Source organism: Polypterus senegalus, chromosome 1, assembly GCF_016835505.1.
Source record: "Polypterus senegalus isolate Bchr_013 chromosome 1, ASM1683550v1, whole genome shotgun sequence".
NCBI lineage: Eukaryota > Metazoa > Chordata > Cladistia > Polypteriformes > Polypteridae > Polypterus > Polypterus senegalus.
The window spans coordinates 79,468,981-79,482,749 of record NC_053154.1 but is presented as its reverse complement, the minus strand read 5'-3'; the positions used below and the strand labels follow the sequence as shown (position 1 = coordinate 79,482,749).

The following is a 13,769-nucleotide window of genomic DNA, read 5'->3' as shown; positions in this document are numbered from 1 at the left end:
AACTCAATTTTAGTTTCATCAGTCCACAGCACCTTATTCCAAAATGAAGCTGGCTTGTCCAAATGTGCTTGAGCATACCTCAAGCGGCTCTGTTTGTGCTGTGGGCGGAGAAAAGGCTTCCTCTGCATCACTCTCGCATACAGCATCTCCTTGTGTAAAGTGCGCCGAATGGTTGAACGATGCACAGTGACTCCATCTGCTGCAAGATGATGTTGTAGGTCTTTGGTGCTGGTCTGTGGGTTGACTCTGACAGTTCTCACCATTCGTCGCTTCTGTCTATCCGAAATGTTTCTTGGTCTGCCACTTCGAGCCTTAACTTGAACTGAGCCTGTGGTCTTCCATTTCCTCAATATGTTCCTAACTGTGGAAACAGACAGCTTAAATCTCTGGGACAGCTTTCTGTATCCTTCCCCTAAACCATGATGGTGAACAATCTTTGTCTTCAGGTCATTTGAGACTTGTTTTGTGACCCCTGTGTTGCTACTCTTCAGAGAAAATTAAAGGAGGAGGGAAACTTACAATTGACCCCCTAAATACTCTTTCTCATTATAGGATTCACCTGTGTATGTAGGTCAGGGGTCACTGAGCTTACCAAGCCAATTTGAGTTCCAATAATAAGTTCTAAAAGTTTTGGAATCAATAAAATTACAACAGTGCCCAAATTAATGCATCTGCCTAATTTTGTTTGAACAATTATTGCACACTTTCTGTAAATCCAATAAACTTCATTTCACTTCTCAAATATCACTGTATGTGTCTCCTATATGATATATTTAACTGACATTGTTTATCGTAACAACCAACGATTTATACAAGAAAATGACTTTTAACAAGGTTGCCCAAACTTTTGCATCCCACTGTACAACTAAGAGTTTTACTGTACTCTGTACAATGTCAACAATGACCCTATAAACCTATAAAACCTACAAACCCTGCAATGACTAGAATAAAAATCTTGTATCTTTTTTTCCCTCTGACGATCTGTGAAGCTGTAAGGATTTTTTCATAATGCAGAGATCAAAACTATACCCAGTATTCCAGACAGGACCTGTTTGAGTGTATCCTTGCTTAAGCAAACACACAATGAACCTTCCAATATTTTTCTATTAAGTTCCTCGTTAAGGATTGTGATATTTTATTGCATATTACACGTACATCTCTGAAGTCTTTCTTTTAAGGTATGATTTTCTTCTATGCAACCACTTCCCCACTGTAGACCTATTTTGAATAATTTGTATTTTTCTGTGTAAGACATTTATAATAAACTTTGTTTGTTATACAGTATTTTTGTCCAAATCTGAATTATTTTCATGTTCAACTATGTAGATATCACTGTCTTTATAGTGTTTGATTATCCACTTTGTTTTATATGATCTGCAAATGTATCCACCTTATTTATTGCATGTTTTGACCAACCATCCATCCATTAACAGACCTGTCTAAACAAATTCAGGGTTTTTGGAACCTGTGCCCATCAGATACAATATACAAATCAGTCCATTGTAGGACGCATCAACATTCAAATCAGCCAATGCCAATAAATAGAAGAATAACAGGTTCCTATTTCCTGCTGCGAACTCTGGGGAACTTCAGATGTAACTTAACCGAATGCAGAAAATGTTGTCAACACCTAACCTTGTGTGTTTTTATGCCCAAAATATTTACACAACAATCTTCCAACAATATTCCATGCAACCTTTATGGTAATATGTCACTGGCTTCCCTAACAAATGCATGGTGAACAAAGTCACATGCAGCACTATACTCAAACGCATTTGTTGCCTCCTAATAAAATTAATTTTATATTTGTCAAACACAGTATGACCTGACTACTGTAACCCCATATATACCTCATATTTACTGTAATTTATTAAGTGGAATGCATAGAAGTGAACAAGAGTCTGAGCAAAGTGGGGTCAATAAGTGGTTCTCACCTTTTCCCTTAAAAGAGGTAATGTAGATAGTATGTGCAAAACACATTTGTAAGCAGACAAATGTCCTTTCATTTATTTTACAAACACTTATGGATGGCATTCCCAATTACACTAACAGGCATTGTTGTTTTCTAAATTTGCTAACTATTCTTTTCCCTGAAGTACCTTTAACAGAGTTGCTTAGCACCAATTGCCTGAGTGTTTTTTTCTTATTAAACACGTTTAAAAGGTTTATTTAATAAAATGCTACAGGCTATCCTCAGGACCTTTACATAATGCAAGTATAGAGTCACAGGCAATGAATACCAATGGTTGTATCAGCTAAGAATCAATAGTGTCCCAAAAGTTAAGTTAAAATAAAATATAGAGACAGAACTTGATGTACCACACTGTCACCATTGTGATGCTAAATTATAAATGACACTTTTATATTGTTGTTCTCTACTCCCATTCTAATTAAACTTTTACACTATCTGTCTTAATGGTTCTGTGATTCCAGTTGTTAGGGTTTGTTATACCACCGGCTAAAAGAGAGTTTTCTAATTGATAAAAAAATACATGTTAAAAGATTTTTTTATATAATTGGCAAATACTCTTACAGATTTCCAATGTTCATGAGATCTCATATGTCCATTTATTATAAAGATAAGTAAACAACAGGGAACTGTTTTTCTAAATAAATATGGATTTTACAAGTAATACTAAATAACTAATTCCATAATTATATTCACTGAATTATTGCACTGGTATATGCATCTATACAATGTACTGATGATTTGTAATGCCCTTGTTTTATATGCAGGCTGAGCTTAGTTGAAGGTGCAGCTGCTGTCCATGACTGTAGAGCACAAAATGGCCTTTGCTTTCTGCTTCAACTCTTGTTTGATATTTCGATCAGAATGGAAGGAAAGATGTTACAGTACACTTCAGTCATTAACTGGCAGCATTGATCATCTTGACTTTTCCTTTTCATCAGTGTAAACAAGTTGAGTTGTGCCCCTCATTAAATAACATTAAATAATATAGAAATGAAAATAAATTGTTTGCAACAATATTTTACATATCTTAATACCCTGAGGTGAAGTAAGCTGTTCAAAAATTATATATATAAATTTAATAATGCAGAGTATGCTTGTTCTTTTTTGTTATTTTAAAAATTTTCCTATTGCAGTTTAGAGTGGCTGGGTTCAAAGTCTACACCATTGGAGCCAGGTGATGTGCCCTGATATCATGACACACACAAACACACTTGGTCACACAAGACTAATGTAATGTCACCAGCTAAACTAACTTGCATGTCTTAAGATCAGGTTCCTGCACAAAATTCATGCAGACAAGAGAACATTCCTCACAGACTGTGACAAAGCAGTACTTAGATTGCAGTCTCCTGGAGATGTGAGGATAGCAGTGCAGACTCATTATGGCACCTACACTGTAATACATTTTCATAGTGCAATTGGCATGCATTATTCATTCTGCAAACTGCTTCAATTGCATTGTAGTTCAGGGTCAATGCCTAGTTTGTGTTACCTATGGACCCTGCATGTCTATTCTGGTGTTTCTATTTAATTGGCTAATGGTGTTCTACTTCTCTTTTTTATACTGTGAATGTATAATTGGTTTTGAAGGGAATTACCAAGATATGAGGCATGGAGCAAGAAGGATTTTAAAAGTTTTCAAGAGTGTTTTAGAGCACAGCTGTACTCTCGCTTTGAATGTAAATGAACTCCTCTCATGACATATTAAATTAGCTTACAATATCTATCTGAAGCAGCTAAAATCTTTAAAAACTGCAAATCAATAAATCTGGTGTTTTTTTTGTTTTTTTTTTGGCCTGTATTACTGATATGTACATGTTTTGAAGGTGTTAAGGACATGTCTTTCCTAAAGCAAATGATGCTGAATTAACAACTTTGATAAGAATAAGGTAGGAGGCATTGAAACAGCATCTTACCATTACACTTGTCCAAAATGGAATTGCGCAAAACACAGCGAGTGATCCAGGAAATGCCAGGACTATCCCAAAGCAAATGTTAATCAATCCAATCATGATCTGAACAACCTGTAATAAAAAATGACCAAAAATATGGATTGACATCTGTGGAAACATTTGATTGTTCTTTTCTTCATCTTCATATTTCAGATGGGGACACCAAATCTCTCTCAACCGACATTACAGACCTGACCATTAGATGTTGTCTGTATTGAGATTAAATACTCATAGAAATATAGGTCTAGCTTTTACACTAATAAGACGTAGGTCACATCAAGAACAATAATGATAAAACATTCAATGTTATATGAATTGTTGGTCAGTTATTATTCTGTCATTTAAGAGCCATTACTTACTGAAAAATGGCCAATATTTTTGGTTACAATATTTAATGAAACCTCTTCCGAATTTCTTGAATTTAAATAACTTAATCTTCACTGAGTTTAAAATGGATTTTATTTTATTTCTTTAAGCCTCAGCCACACAAGGTATATGCTTTGCTAGGATAGATAGATAGATAGATAGATAGATAGATAGATAGATAGATAGATAGATAGATAGATAGATAGATAGATAGATAGATAGATAGATTGATTCCATAGGGAAATTGGCCATTTTACAGAAGCTCTTCAAAAAAATAAATACATAAGCAGGTATATTTGTGAGTAAATAAATAAATACATACATACACTTTGGTCTGAACATACACCAGAATGACTGTAAAGCAAAAAAATTCAAAGGAAAGATAAATTCTGACTTGGCTGTCACAGTGAGGCCTTATGCAGTCGTATTGGTGTTGGTATAAAGGGGCCCCAGTAGTGTTTCTTGACACATCTCTGCTGAATAATGTGTTGGCTCAAATTCCTCAATATTAGTGTGTCATAGAGAGGATGTGCAGCATTGTTCATAATGGCACTCAGTTTTGTTTTAATTCTCTCCTTTGCTAGGACCTCCATGAGGTGCAGAGTGCATTGTATAACTTGCCGTTAAATTAGCTTGTTGATTCAGTGAGCCGCTCTTGAAGTGATGTTACCAGCACATCACACCACAGCGTAGAAAATTACAGTGGTCATCACAGAGTTATAGAAGATGTGGAGGAAGTCACTTCCCACATTAAAGGAAAGCAGTTTCGTAAGGAAAACGAGTCTGCTCTGCCCTTTCTTATATAGCTCCTCTGTGTTTTGAGATCAGTCCAACCTGTCATTAATGTAAGTAAACCTTCCTGTTAACTTAATATAAATATGAAAAAAATTAAGCAGTTTAATAGTTTAATAAATTTGAACCTATTCTTGTAATGAAAGTAATCATAACTGTAAAGACTACATAATTATAAAAATAATTAGTGAAAATATAAATGTATCATTATTATAGATAGATTGATGCAGTCATGTAAAGACCTCGATACACCTTTTTTTACATTCTGTGATTTTAATGTACCAAGACATAATTAACAAAGTTCAGATATGAAAAGCAATGGATATTCAGCTAAGTAAAATTACAGATTTGAAGCAAGCTATACTTTACTCTTCTTTTATGGCTTTAATTGAACATACAAGAGCATCATGAAATACCAAAGAAACACATCTGTGTGATGGAATTTTTACAAATATAAACAATGTAAAGAAATATGTCCTGTAAGGGGCAATCTGATCAGAGACAGCATCATTCCTCACCAGAACAGCAAATTGCAATTAAAAGGTTTCTCAAATGACTGAGATTTTCAAAATTCTAAACAAATATACAGTAGTATGGGACAACTGATAGTCAAGCAATAAAGTAAACTTTCTGTTAAAGGATCAACCAGAAATCAAAACATGGAGTGTTATGTTGGAAAGCTAAAATTCTCAACAAAAATCTTTCTTTAAAAGTATTTTTGGAAAGAGACTTTTTCAGGTTTTTTTTTTAAACAGTGATATAGACAGAGTCTAAACTCCTGAATCGTCCGCTTCTAATATGCTCTTAACTAATGTATGCACAGTGAAATGCTGTCATACGAAACTGTGCTTCATTGCAAAAGTTTATGTGAATTGCAATATAAGGTCATCAAAAGAGGAACAACAACTGAACATAAAATAAATTTAATTGATAAATATACAAAATAAAGATGATTTACCCAATAGGCAGCCCAATACATTTGATGAAATAAGGATCTCGGCAGGTAGAACTATCACTGGACCATAACATGCTCAAATATTTAACATTGCTACAAAACGTTCTATTAAGTAAAAATGCTTTACAAAACATGATCATGAAAAAAAGCATTCTTGTCAGATAAGACATTGCTTTTTAACAGTATTTTTTTTACCAAAGTAAAAGGTGTGGTTTTAAATATTCTTACCCCTAAAGCCTTTGGTTCACCTTTGAGAAACCTTTGCCATTTCTGTGGCATTGAACAAAAGTTAGTTCCTGTGGCAACTTGCACAGGTACCGTAGTTGTGGCATTTGGACCCTGCACATTATTCTGAGGGACGACCTGGGTGATGACAAGCTTCCCATTACCAGTTGAGTATGATGTACTCATCTTTCTCAGCTATTGCTGGTTAGCTATAATGAAACACAAAAAAGGCAAATATAAAAAATCATTTCCAAAGTCACAGATGCTCATTTATTTTATGTTGTGAACTGGAGTGGATATCAAGGAGTTCAACATATACACATAAATTATTTCATTGTTAATAAAAAAAAAAATACACACCATTTTTGTCTTCATTCTTTACGATTGTCAGACAATCCATTACACCTTTGGCTGAAGATCACTTCACAATTTAAAACATAAACTTTCCATGGAAATGCTGTATTGAATTTTTATGGAAAAGCTGGTCTCTGAATAGTTCCATAATTGTTGCATGGGGAAGTTATATTATTGAAATATAAAGCACAATGTATTTCTCCTGTTTATTGTTTGTTAACTTGATAAGAAACAGCATGAACTCTAGTCATTAACAAAGGCTCGGCACTTTGCCATGAACTTCATAAAGCATAGAATACAAAAATCACCAAATTCATAGGTGCACAGCAATAGGCAAAATACTATTAAAATGTATGGCATTAAATAGTCAAAGAGGTGAAATATTAGCAGGGAATACACACTGAATGAGAGTGTATTGGTGGCCTGGAATGGCACAGGTTAAAAAGCAGTGTCTCTGTTCACTTTTGTTTTATAATCCAAAACTGGAAGAACAGTGTGGACAGAATTACCAAAAAACATGCATACATTTACTTGTGCAATAACATTAATTTCAGGTATGTTTTCATGGGTAAAATAGAAATATGTTAAAATGCTTTCAATTACATTGTTGAAATCCTCTGCCCAGATGAAGACAGTTGCTTTATGAATGTTTTCATGTTTGCTGATGATGATGTAAATGTATTTGAATGCTGCTGTGACGTTCCCTTCTGGTCTTTTGACCAAAAAAATTCCTAGTTTAATAAACAGAATACGGAGGAGTCTGTGGCAGGCGCACCCCTGGGAGTTTTCAAATTACAGCGCACACCACTTCCTTTAAACTTGTTTGGGTTTGTGTCCACTGTGTAGTCCACACAATATGTTGGTTACTCAGTATGCTTATCATCCTTTTCAGTATACTTGGTTTCAGTCTGCTGTGTAAATCAGATTACACACCTAACCAAGGCTGTAATTTCCGTTTCAGTATAGAAATAGCCTTCAACCTTTGTTCCTTTTCAGATGCACACTGATACAGCCCTACACTAACTCCAGAGGACACGATAGCCCCTCATGTCTCGCTGTGAATTAATCAGGTGAGTCTTGCTATGCATTTGTTGCACTGTCTGTAGCAGGATATGCAGGTAAAGGACAATAACTACAACTGCCTTAGCCTTGTGAATGGATCATCCCTTCCACTTCCTAGAATGAAAAAATGTTTTGTAAGCATGTTCTCTCTGCTATTGGTCCAAATCTCTCAAATTTGATAGCAGCATGTACCTGTACTTTAGGCTCACCTAATATAAGATACTACTTGACAATAAAAAAATAAATGAAATGACAGCAAAAAACATACGATTAAACCACTGTGCAATCTGAATATTTCATTAAATCACCTTGCCTTATCTCTAGGAGTAACATACATTTTTAAAAATAATTGTTCATTAATGACATTTTATGGTTCTTTACTGGGTTGTGTTTTCACTCATAGAATTATACTTGATAAAGCACCATTTCATTCTGGAAAGTGTTTTTTGCATATGTTGCTGGTTCTTTACTCTTTAAAAACTTCCTGTTGAGTAAGAAAAAAAAAGAACTGTAACATTTAATGTATGATAGGCTACCTAGCAGGACACTAGTAGATTCAGAAAGCCTGGACTTGTGTGCAAGCAAGAATCCTTTTAAAATCATGACCCATTGCTATTTCACAAATCTATTACCATTATTCATTGTTATTTAGTGTATGCGGTCTGTTACACATCCAAATAAACAAAATGTTCATTCTGAAACCTTCAAGTGGATGGGTTTTTTGGGAACCAAGAAATTGGTTTTCCTTCGGGCATCACTCGGAAGAATCGCTCTGGCACCTTTGTGTTTAAGAGCATAGCTGTCATAACAGTATCTATGTTTCTGCGCCCCTCTCCATGTTTGAATTGGCAATATGCAGCTATTTATATCAACTTCTGGATTAGGACACTGCCTCGCTCTAGTTCAGTGAAGCTTTGTACTCTTAACCTCCACCTAATTTGCCTAAAGACATAAAGTATGCTATGGGTGCCAAAAATACATACTGGATGCAGCACTCCATAGTGACTCTCCACTGTGGCTGAACAACAAGAGACTCAACTTTAGTGTCTCGAGTCTTTGTTATCCACTACTCAGAGCTCAAAGCCCAATTTGTGCATACAAGATCCGCCATTTCATTGGGTTATGTACAGAAGCTCTTTGTTTAAGAAAGTATTGATTTTTACAAGTAAACATAACATAAGTGCATTAAACTGACCATCACTGAACAGCACTTTTAAATACATATGAATCTGTATAAAGACAAACTTGTGTAATTTCCACATTCCTCCCTGCATGTTTAAATCCTCTTAAATGAATGATCTGGTGCCAGAACTAAAACACATGCAATCCCTTAGTGATGTTTTTATTACTTATATTGCCTCCTTTTATACTATCACATGAAGTTAGTTACATTAAGAGAACATTTCAGTTAAAACATTTGCATAACAGACTTAAATTTCTATATTCTTCATGTTTATATTCTTGCTTAATTTGTTTTCTCTTCTTTCAGTCATTGTGACTATTGTTTTCACTTGGCAGCCTTTAGTTGGTAATTTAAGTAATCTGTATTTTCTTCTTTTAGATTGAGAACAGCATGTAAGATACTGTAATTTCCAGCGTCATAAAACTTTTAGGTTCCTTAATTGTTTATAACTTTTAAGATGAAGCCTAATTCAGCCTTAGCATAAAGCCAGAAAAACTAAAAAGCATGCTTGTGGGAAAAAGCCTGGGAAATTTTAATATAACCATAAGGCGTATTAGTCTTTTGTAATCTTTAAGTAAAGGCACTATATAAATAAAATATATTATTATACTCTTCATATTGTAATTATTAAATAAGGTTTAATTTTACTGAGTTGTATCCATTTTTGTTTTTAGGTGATGCATAGTCTATGTATTATATACTTCTTTTTAACTTTTTCAAAAATCTGTAACCATCAAATAGAATAATGCTTTAAAGTGGAAGATTCCTCCTACGAATTCAAAGAGCGCTTCGGGTCTCACAACATCATACAACCTCGCCCAGGTGACCCAGTTCGGGTCAATCATGTCCTGACTTGCGCCCCAGCAGCCTTAAGCCACGGCTCACCCCTCGCAATCCATAGCCACCGGGAAGCTCTTTCTGTCCGTTTCAGTCCTGATGGATGTCCTTCTGAGCGGAGCACTCATGCCCAACAGGCTGTTGAATCTGTAGAGACAGTGACTTACGAAGCCTCTGCAGCCTGTTTCCACTGGATGGCAGTGTATTCGCCACCCCTGTGCCCGGTAATCCTCCTGAAGTACCTGCTACTTAGCCGGCTTCCTCTCAAACACCTCCTCTATACGATCTTCCTAGGGCAGTCAATTCTATCAAGGCAAGTTGACCTGAGATCTTTGACAGAATGACAATATCTGGTCGCAGTGATGTTGCCGCGATTTGTGCCGGAAACTTAAGTTGCTTGACCTGAATTACCATTATCTGACAGTTCTGTGCGTTGGAAAGAAATCTGTAACCATCAAAAAGAATAATGTTTTGAAATCTGTCTATCTATCGATCGTTTATTCTGAAGTGGGAAAATTCCACCGACATGGTTATTAATGTTTAGAACACGGTACGACATCGTTATGTTTGTTTAATTGTATGTGCCAGCCGTGTGTTATTGGTATTACTCAATATGATGTCTGGATTATGTTATTGACGCTTGTTTGTTCTCTCCTCTGCAGCAGTAACCTTTCCCAGAAAGCACAGTGAAAAACAACGCTCTCCAGTTTTTTTTTATTTTTTCAATGTATAACTTTACTTTAAAGTCAATGTATAAAACGAAATAACACACCGTTCCGCTCTCAATTCTTCAGTAAACAAGTTAAACAAATTAAATAATACACAAAGAAAAACGTTTCAGTGCACTTTATAAATATAGTATATTAAGTTTTCCGTTACCTTCTCCGACAGTCGTGGAACTGATACTGTCCTGTCCGACTCAAACTAAATTTATGTGACGTACTGTGAGCAGACAAATAAGCGCAGTAAGGATCACAAACTATTTCAATTCAGGGAAGTGGTGCCGGTGACGGTAAGTGTGGCTCTTATCCAGTGGAGGTTCCAGACCAAATTTACATGGGGTTAGGGTGGGGCCAGTGTTTTTTCATGGGGGCACAGAACAAAAAAAAAAGGGCAACATTTAATTATTTAATATATTTAGTGAATTTATTTGGAGCACAAACAAAATGAATTGAACATCCATCCATCCATTTTCCAACCCGTTGAATCTAAACATTTAACAATAAAACATACAAATGAATTTCAAACAAAAGATTTCACATACTGTACTATGCACAATAAACCTTTAAACAAATTTTACTTTTTGTACAGTAACATTTCTCATTTTTGTATGCAAGATATTTTTTTTTTTATGCAGGTATGTATTTATTTTGTTATTAAGTGACTTTTTTACAGCATGAAATGTACACTCACATTTTCTGCTCAGTAATCTCTCATCCCCTAGCACTGGCAACACAGTAGCCTGTAACATTATAATAACAGTATTCTGCGTTTGTGATTTCATGCAAAACGGTCCACAAATACATCAAGGTTCAAAGCCTTGGCTCTTCTGGATTCAATGCTTAGCGCGCATAGATTGCTAAGACGCTCATCATTAATGGTGGACTGGAGGTAGGTTTTTACTAATTTTAATGTGGAGAAACTCATGTTAGTTCCGGTTTCCGTGACCGCGCATATCACCATAAGTAGTTAATTAAAATTTTATCTCTTCAGCACAGGGGCCATAACAGGGGCCAGAGCATTTCTTTACGAACAGCGTAAAAATATTATACAATCTCTTCAAAGGGTTTGAAAATGTGATTTATGAGATATTTAAGTTTACGACAGTCGATTTCGCCATGCCTGTTTGCAAGGCACAAGTGACTTATAGATTTACACGTCTTGCACAGACAGATGCATTTCGTCGCATAGTGCGATCCAGAAAATAATCACCTTTTTAATGGAGAAATCTTAACAGCGAATTGGGGCTTCCCTCCAAATTTACCATTGTTAAGGTAAATAATTTAATACACGAATAGGCATATTTTAACAAATGTCAAACATTTACAAAACAACGTTTAGAGCCATTTCATACGCGATCCTGATTTTGGATTGTATTTTTTTTAACAATTAATCCACAAATATCCATTACTTCTTCTCTCATACTGTTACTGTGAAACGCTGGAATGTATGACACGGGCTTTGTGAAAGTGCATGCGAAGGGGAGACTGAAACAGTACTGAATAAACTGAAATTACTCAACACAGTACCGTGGTGAGAAATAAGAAGTGCTGAACCCCGTAAAATTGCCCACATATTGCAAAACAGTTGTATACATGTTGTTTTAGAAAAGAAAAAAAAAAGCAAAACATAATACAATTTTTAACCTTCTTTAAAGGAGACCAATTATACTCTTAATTTTCTGCAAACCTTTACTGTGCCTTAGATTTCATTTTAAATGGATAAGACTTGTCTATCTACTTACACTCAACAACCAAAATGACAAATGTGAGAACTTCCTCACAAAGATTTGTAAGTTTATTAAATGTCAAAAAAATAAATTACTCATTATGTAAGTATTTTGACCCTCAATTCAGTACTGTGTAGTAACCCCTTTCGCAACAGTTTAAACTTCAAACCTTCTTGGGTAAATCTCTGTCAGCTTTGCAGACTTGGCTTTGGGCAGTTTATTCCATGCATACTGGCAGATCCTCTCAAGCTCAGTTAGATTGGATAAAAAGTGTTTGTAAAATGCCCTTTTCAGGTCTCTCTGTAGAATTTCTATAAGACCAAGAACCCAATGGTCAGATTAACATATCTTCAGAAGTCCTTTTCTGAGATGGAAAAACCTTCCATTAGGATGAAAATCTCAGCAGCACTCTATCAGTTTTGGGTTTATGGCTGAGGACTAGACTTTAACGTTAAAGGTGTATAACAGCATTTAAAGGACTATGAGGCTATGAGGAAAAAAATTCTCTGTTCTGAAAAGACAAAAATTGAACTCTTTGGGCAGAACACTAAGATTATACTGTATATACATTTGTAAAAGTAAGTTGTGATGAAATAGCTTGTGAGACCTAAAGATGAACTGTAGAATGTTTATTGAGGTGGTTATTTAGAACATTAGATCACTCTAGACGAGAACAGGCCATTCCGCCCAACAAAGCTCACCAGTCTTATCCACTTATTTCTTTCAAAACTCAACTTGATGTTTTATTGGAAGAAATGAGTGGATAAGACTGGCGAGCTTTGTTGGGCGGAATGGCCTGTTGTCGTCTAGAGTGTTCTGATGTTCTAACCACCTGTACCAGCTGTACACATTTGAGTGCATAAATAATGTGATCATAAATACTTTAAAAATGTGACCATGTATAGACAATAAAGCATTTCCAGAAAATGGCAAATATACCAAAGCAACATAATAGTGTTACTGACTTACATGCATAGCCCCAAATATTTTTTGCCATGCGTAATATTCAAATCAAATACCCAAAATGAACCAAATGTCTAACACAATTGTGAAACACTGTAATACAATAACATGTCACCTCTCTGAAGGAGAAGGAGACTGAGCTAGTGTGCGAGGTCGAGAGGTTCCGGCTAGATATAGTCGGACTCACCTCGATGCACAGCTTGGACTCTGGAACCAATTTCCTTGAGAGGGGCTGGACTCTCTACCACTCTGTAGTTGCCCCCGGTGAGAGGCTCCGAGCAGTTGTGGGCATACTTATTGCCCCCTGACTTGGAGCCTGTGCATTGGGGTTTACCCCGGTGGATGAGAGGGTGGCCTCTCTGCGCCTTCGGGTGGGGGGAAAGGTCCTGACTGTTGTTTGTGCGTATGCGCCGAACAGCAGTTTGGAGTATCCACCCTTTTTGGAGTCTCTGGAGGGGTGCTAGAGGGCATACCTTCTGGGGATTCCCTCGTTTTGCTGGGAGACTTCAATGCTCACGTTGGAAATGAAAGTGAGACCTGGAAGGGCGTGATTGGGAGGAATGGCCCCGATCTGAACCCGAGCGTGTTTTGTTATTGGACTTCTGTGCTCGTCACGGATTGTCCATAACAAACACCATGTTCAAGCATAATGGTGTTCA

The 13,769-nt window shown here is 36.0% G+C and overlaps 1 protein-coding gene across 3 annotated transcripts in view; it reads right to left on the bottom strand.

Moving 5' to 3' along the window:
• Positions 1–10,677, bottom strand: part of LOC120527820 (membrane-spanning 4-domains subfamily A member 4D-like) — a 29,210-nt gene extending 18,533 nt beyond the window's left edge. For 2 of the 3 annotated variants that reach the window (XM_039751669.1, XM_039751688.1), the window contains exons 1-3: positions 10,578–10,677; positions 6,266–6,471; positions 3,889–3,996 (exon numbers count right to left, since the gene is read on the bottom strand). In XM_039751669.1, the coding sequence (XP_039607603.1) occupies positions 3,889–3,996; positions 6,266–6,448 (291 nt within the window). In that variant the 5' untranslated portion in view covers positions 6,449–6,471; positions 10,578–10,677. Of the gene's footprint in view, positions 1–3,888; positions 3,997–6,265; positions 6,472–9,746; positions 9,832–10,577 lie in introns of those variants that run through there. The other variant, XM_039751679.1, reaches the window with a different exon arrangement.
• Between the last annotated feature and the right edge of the window lie 3,092 nt (positions 10,678–13,769).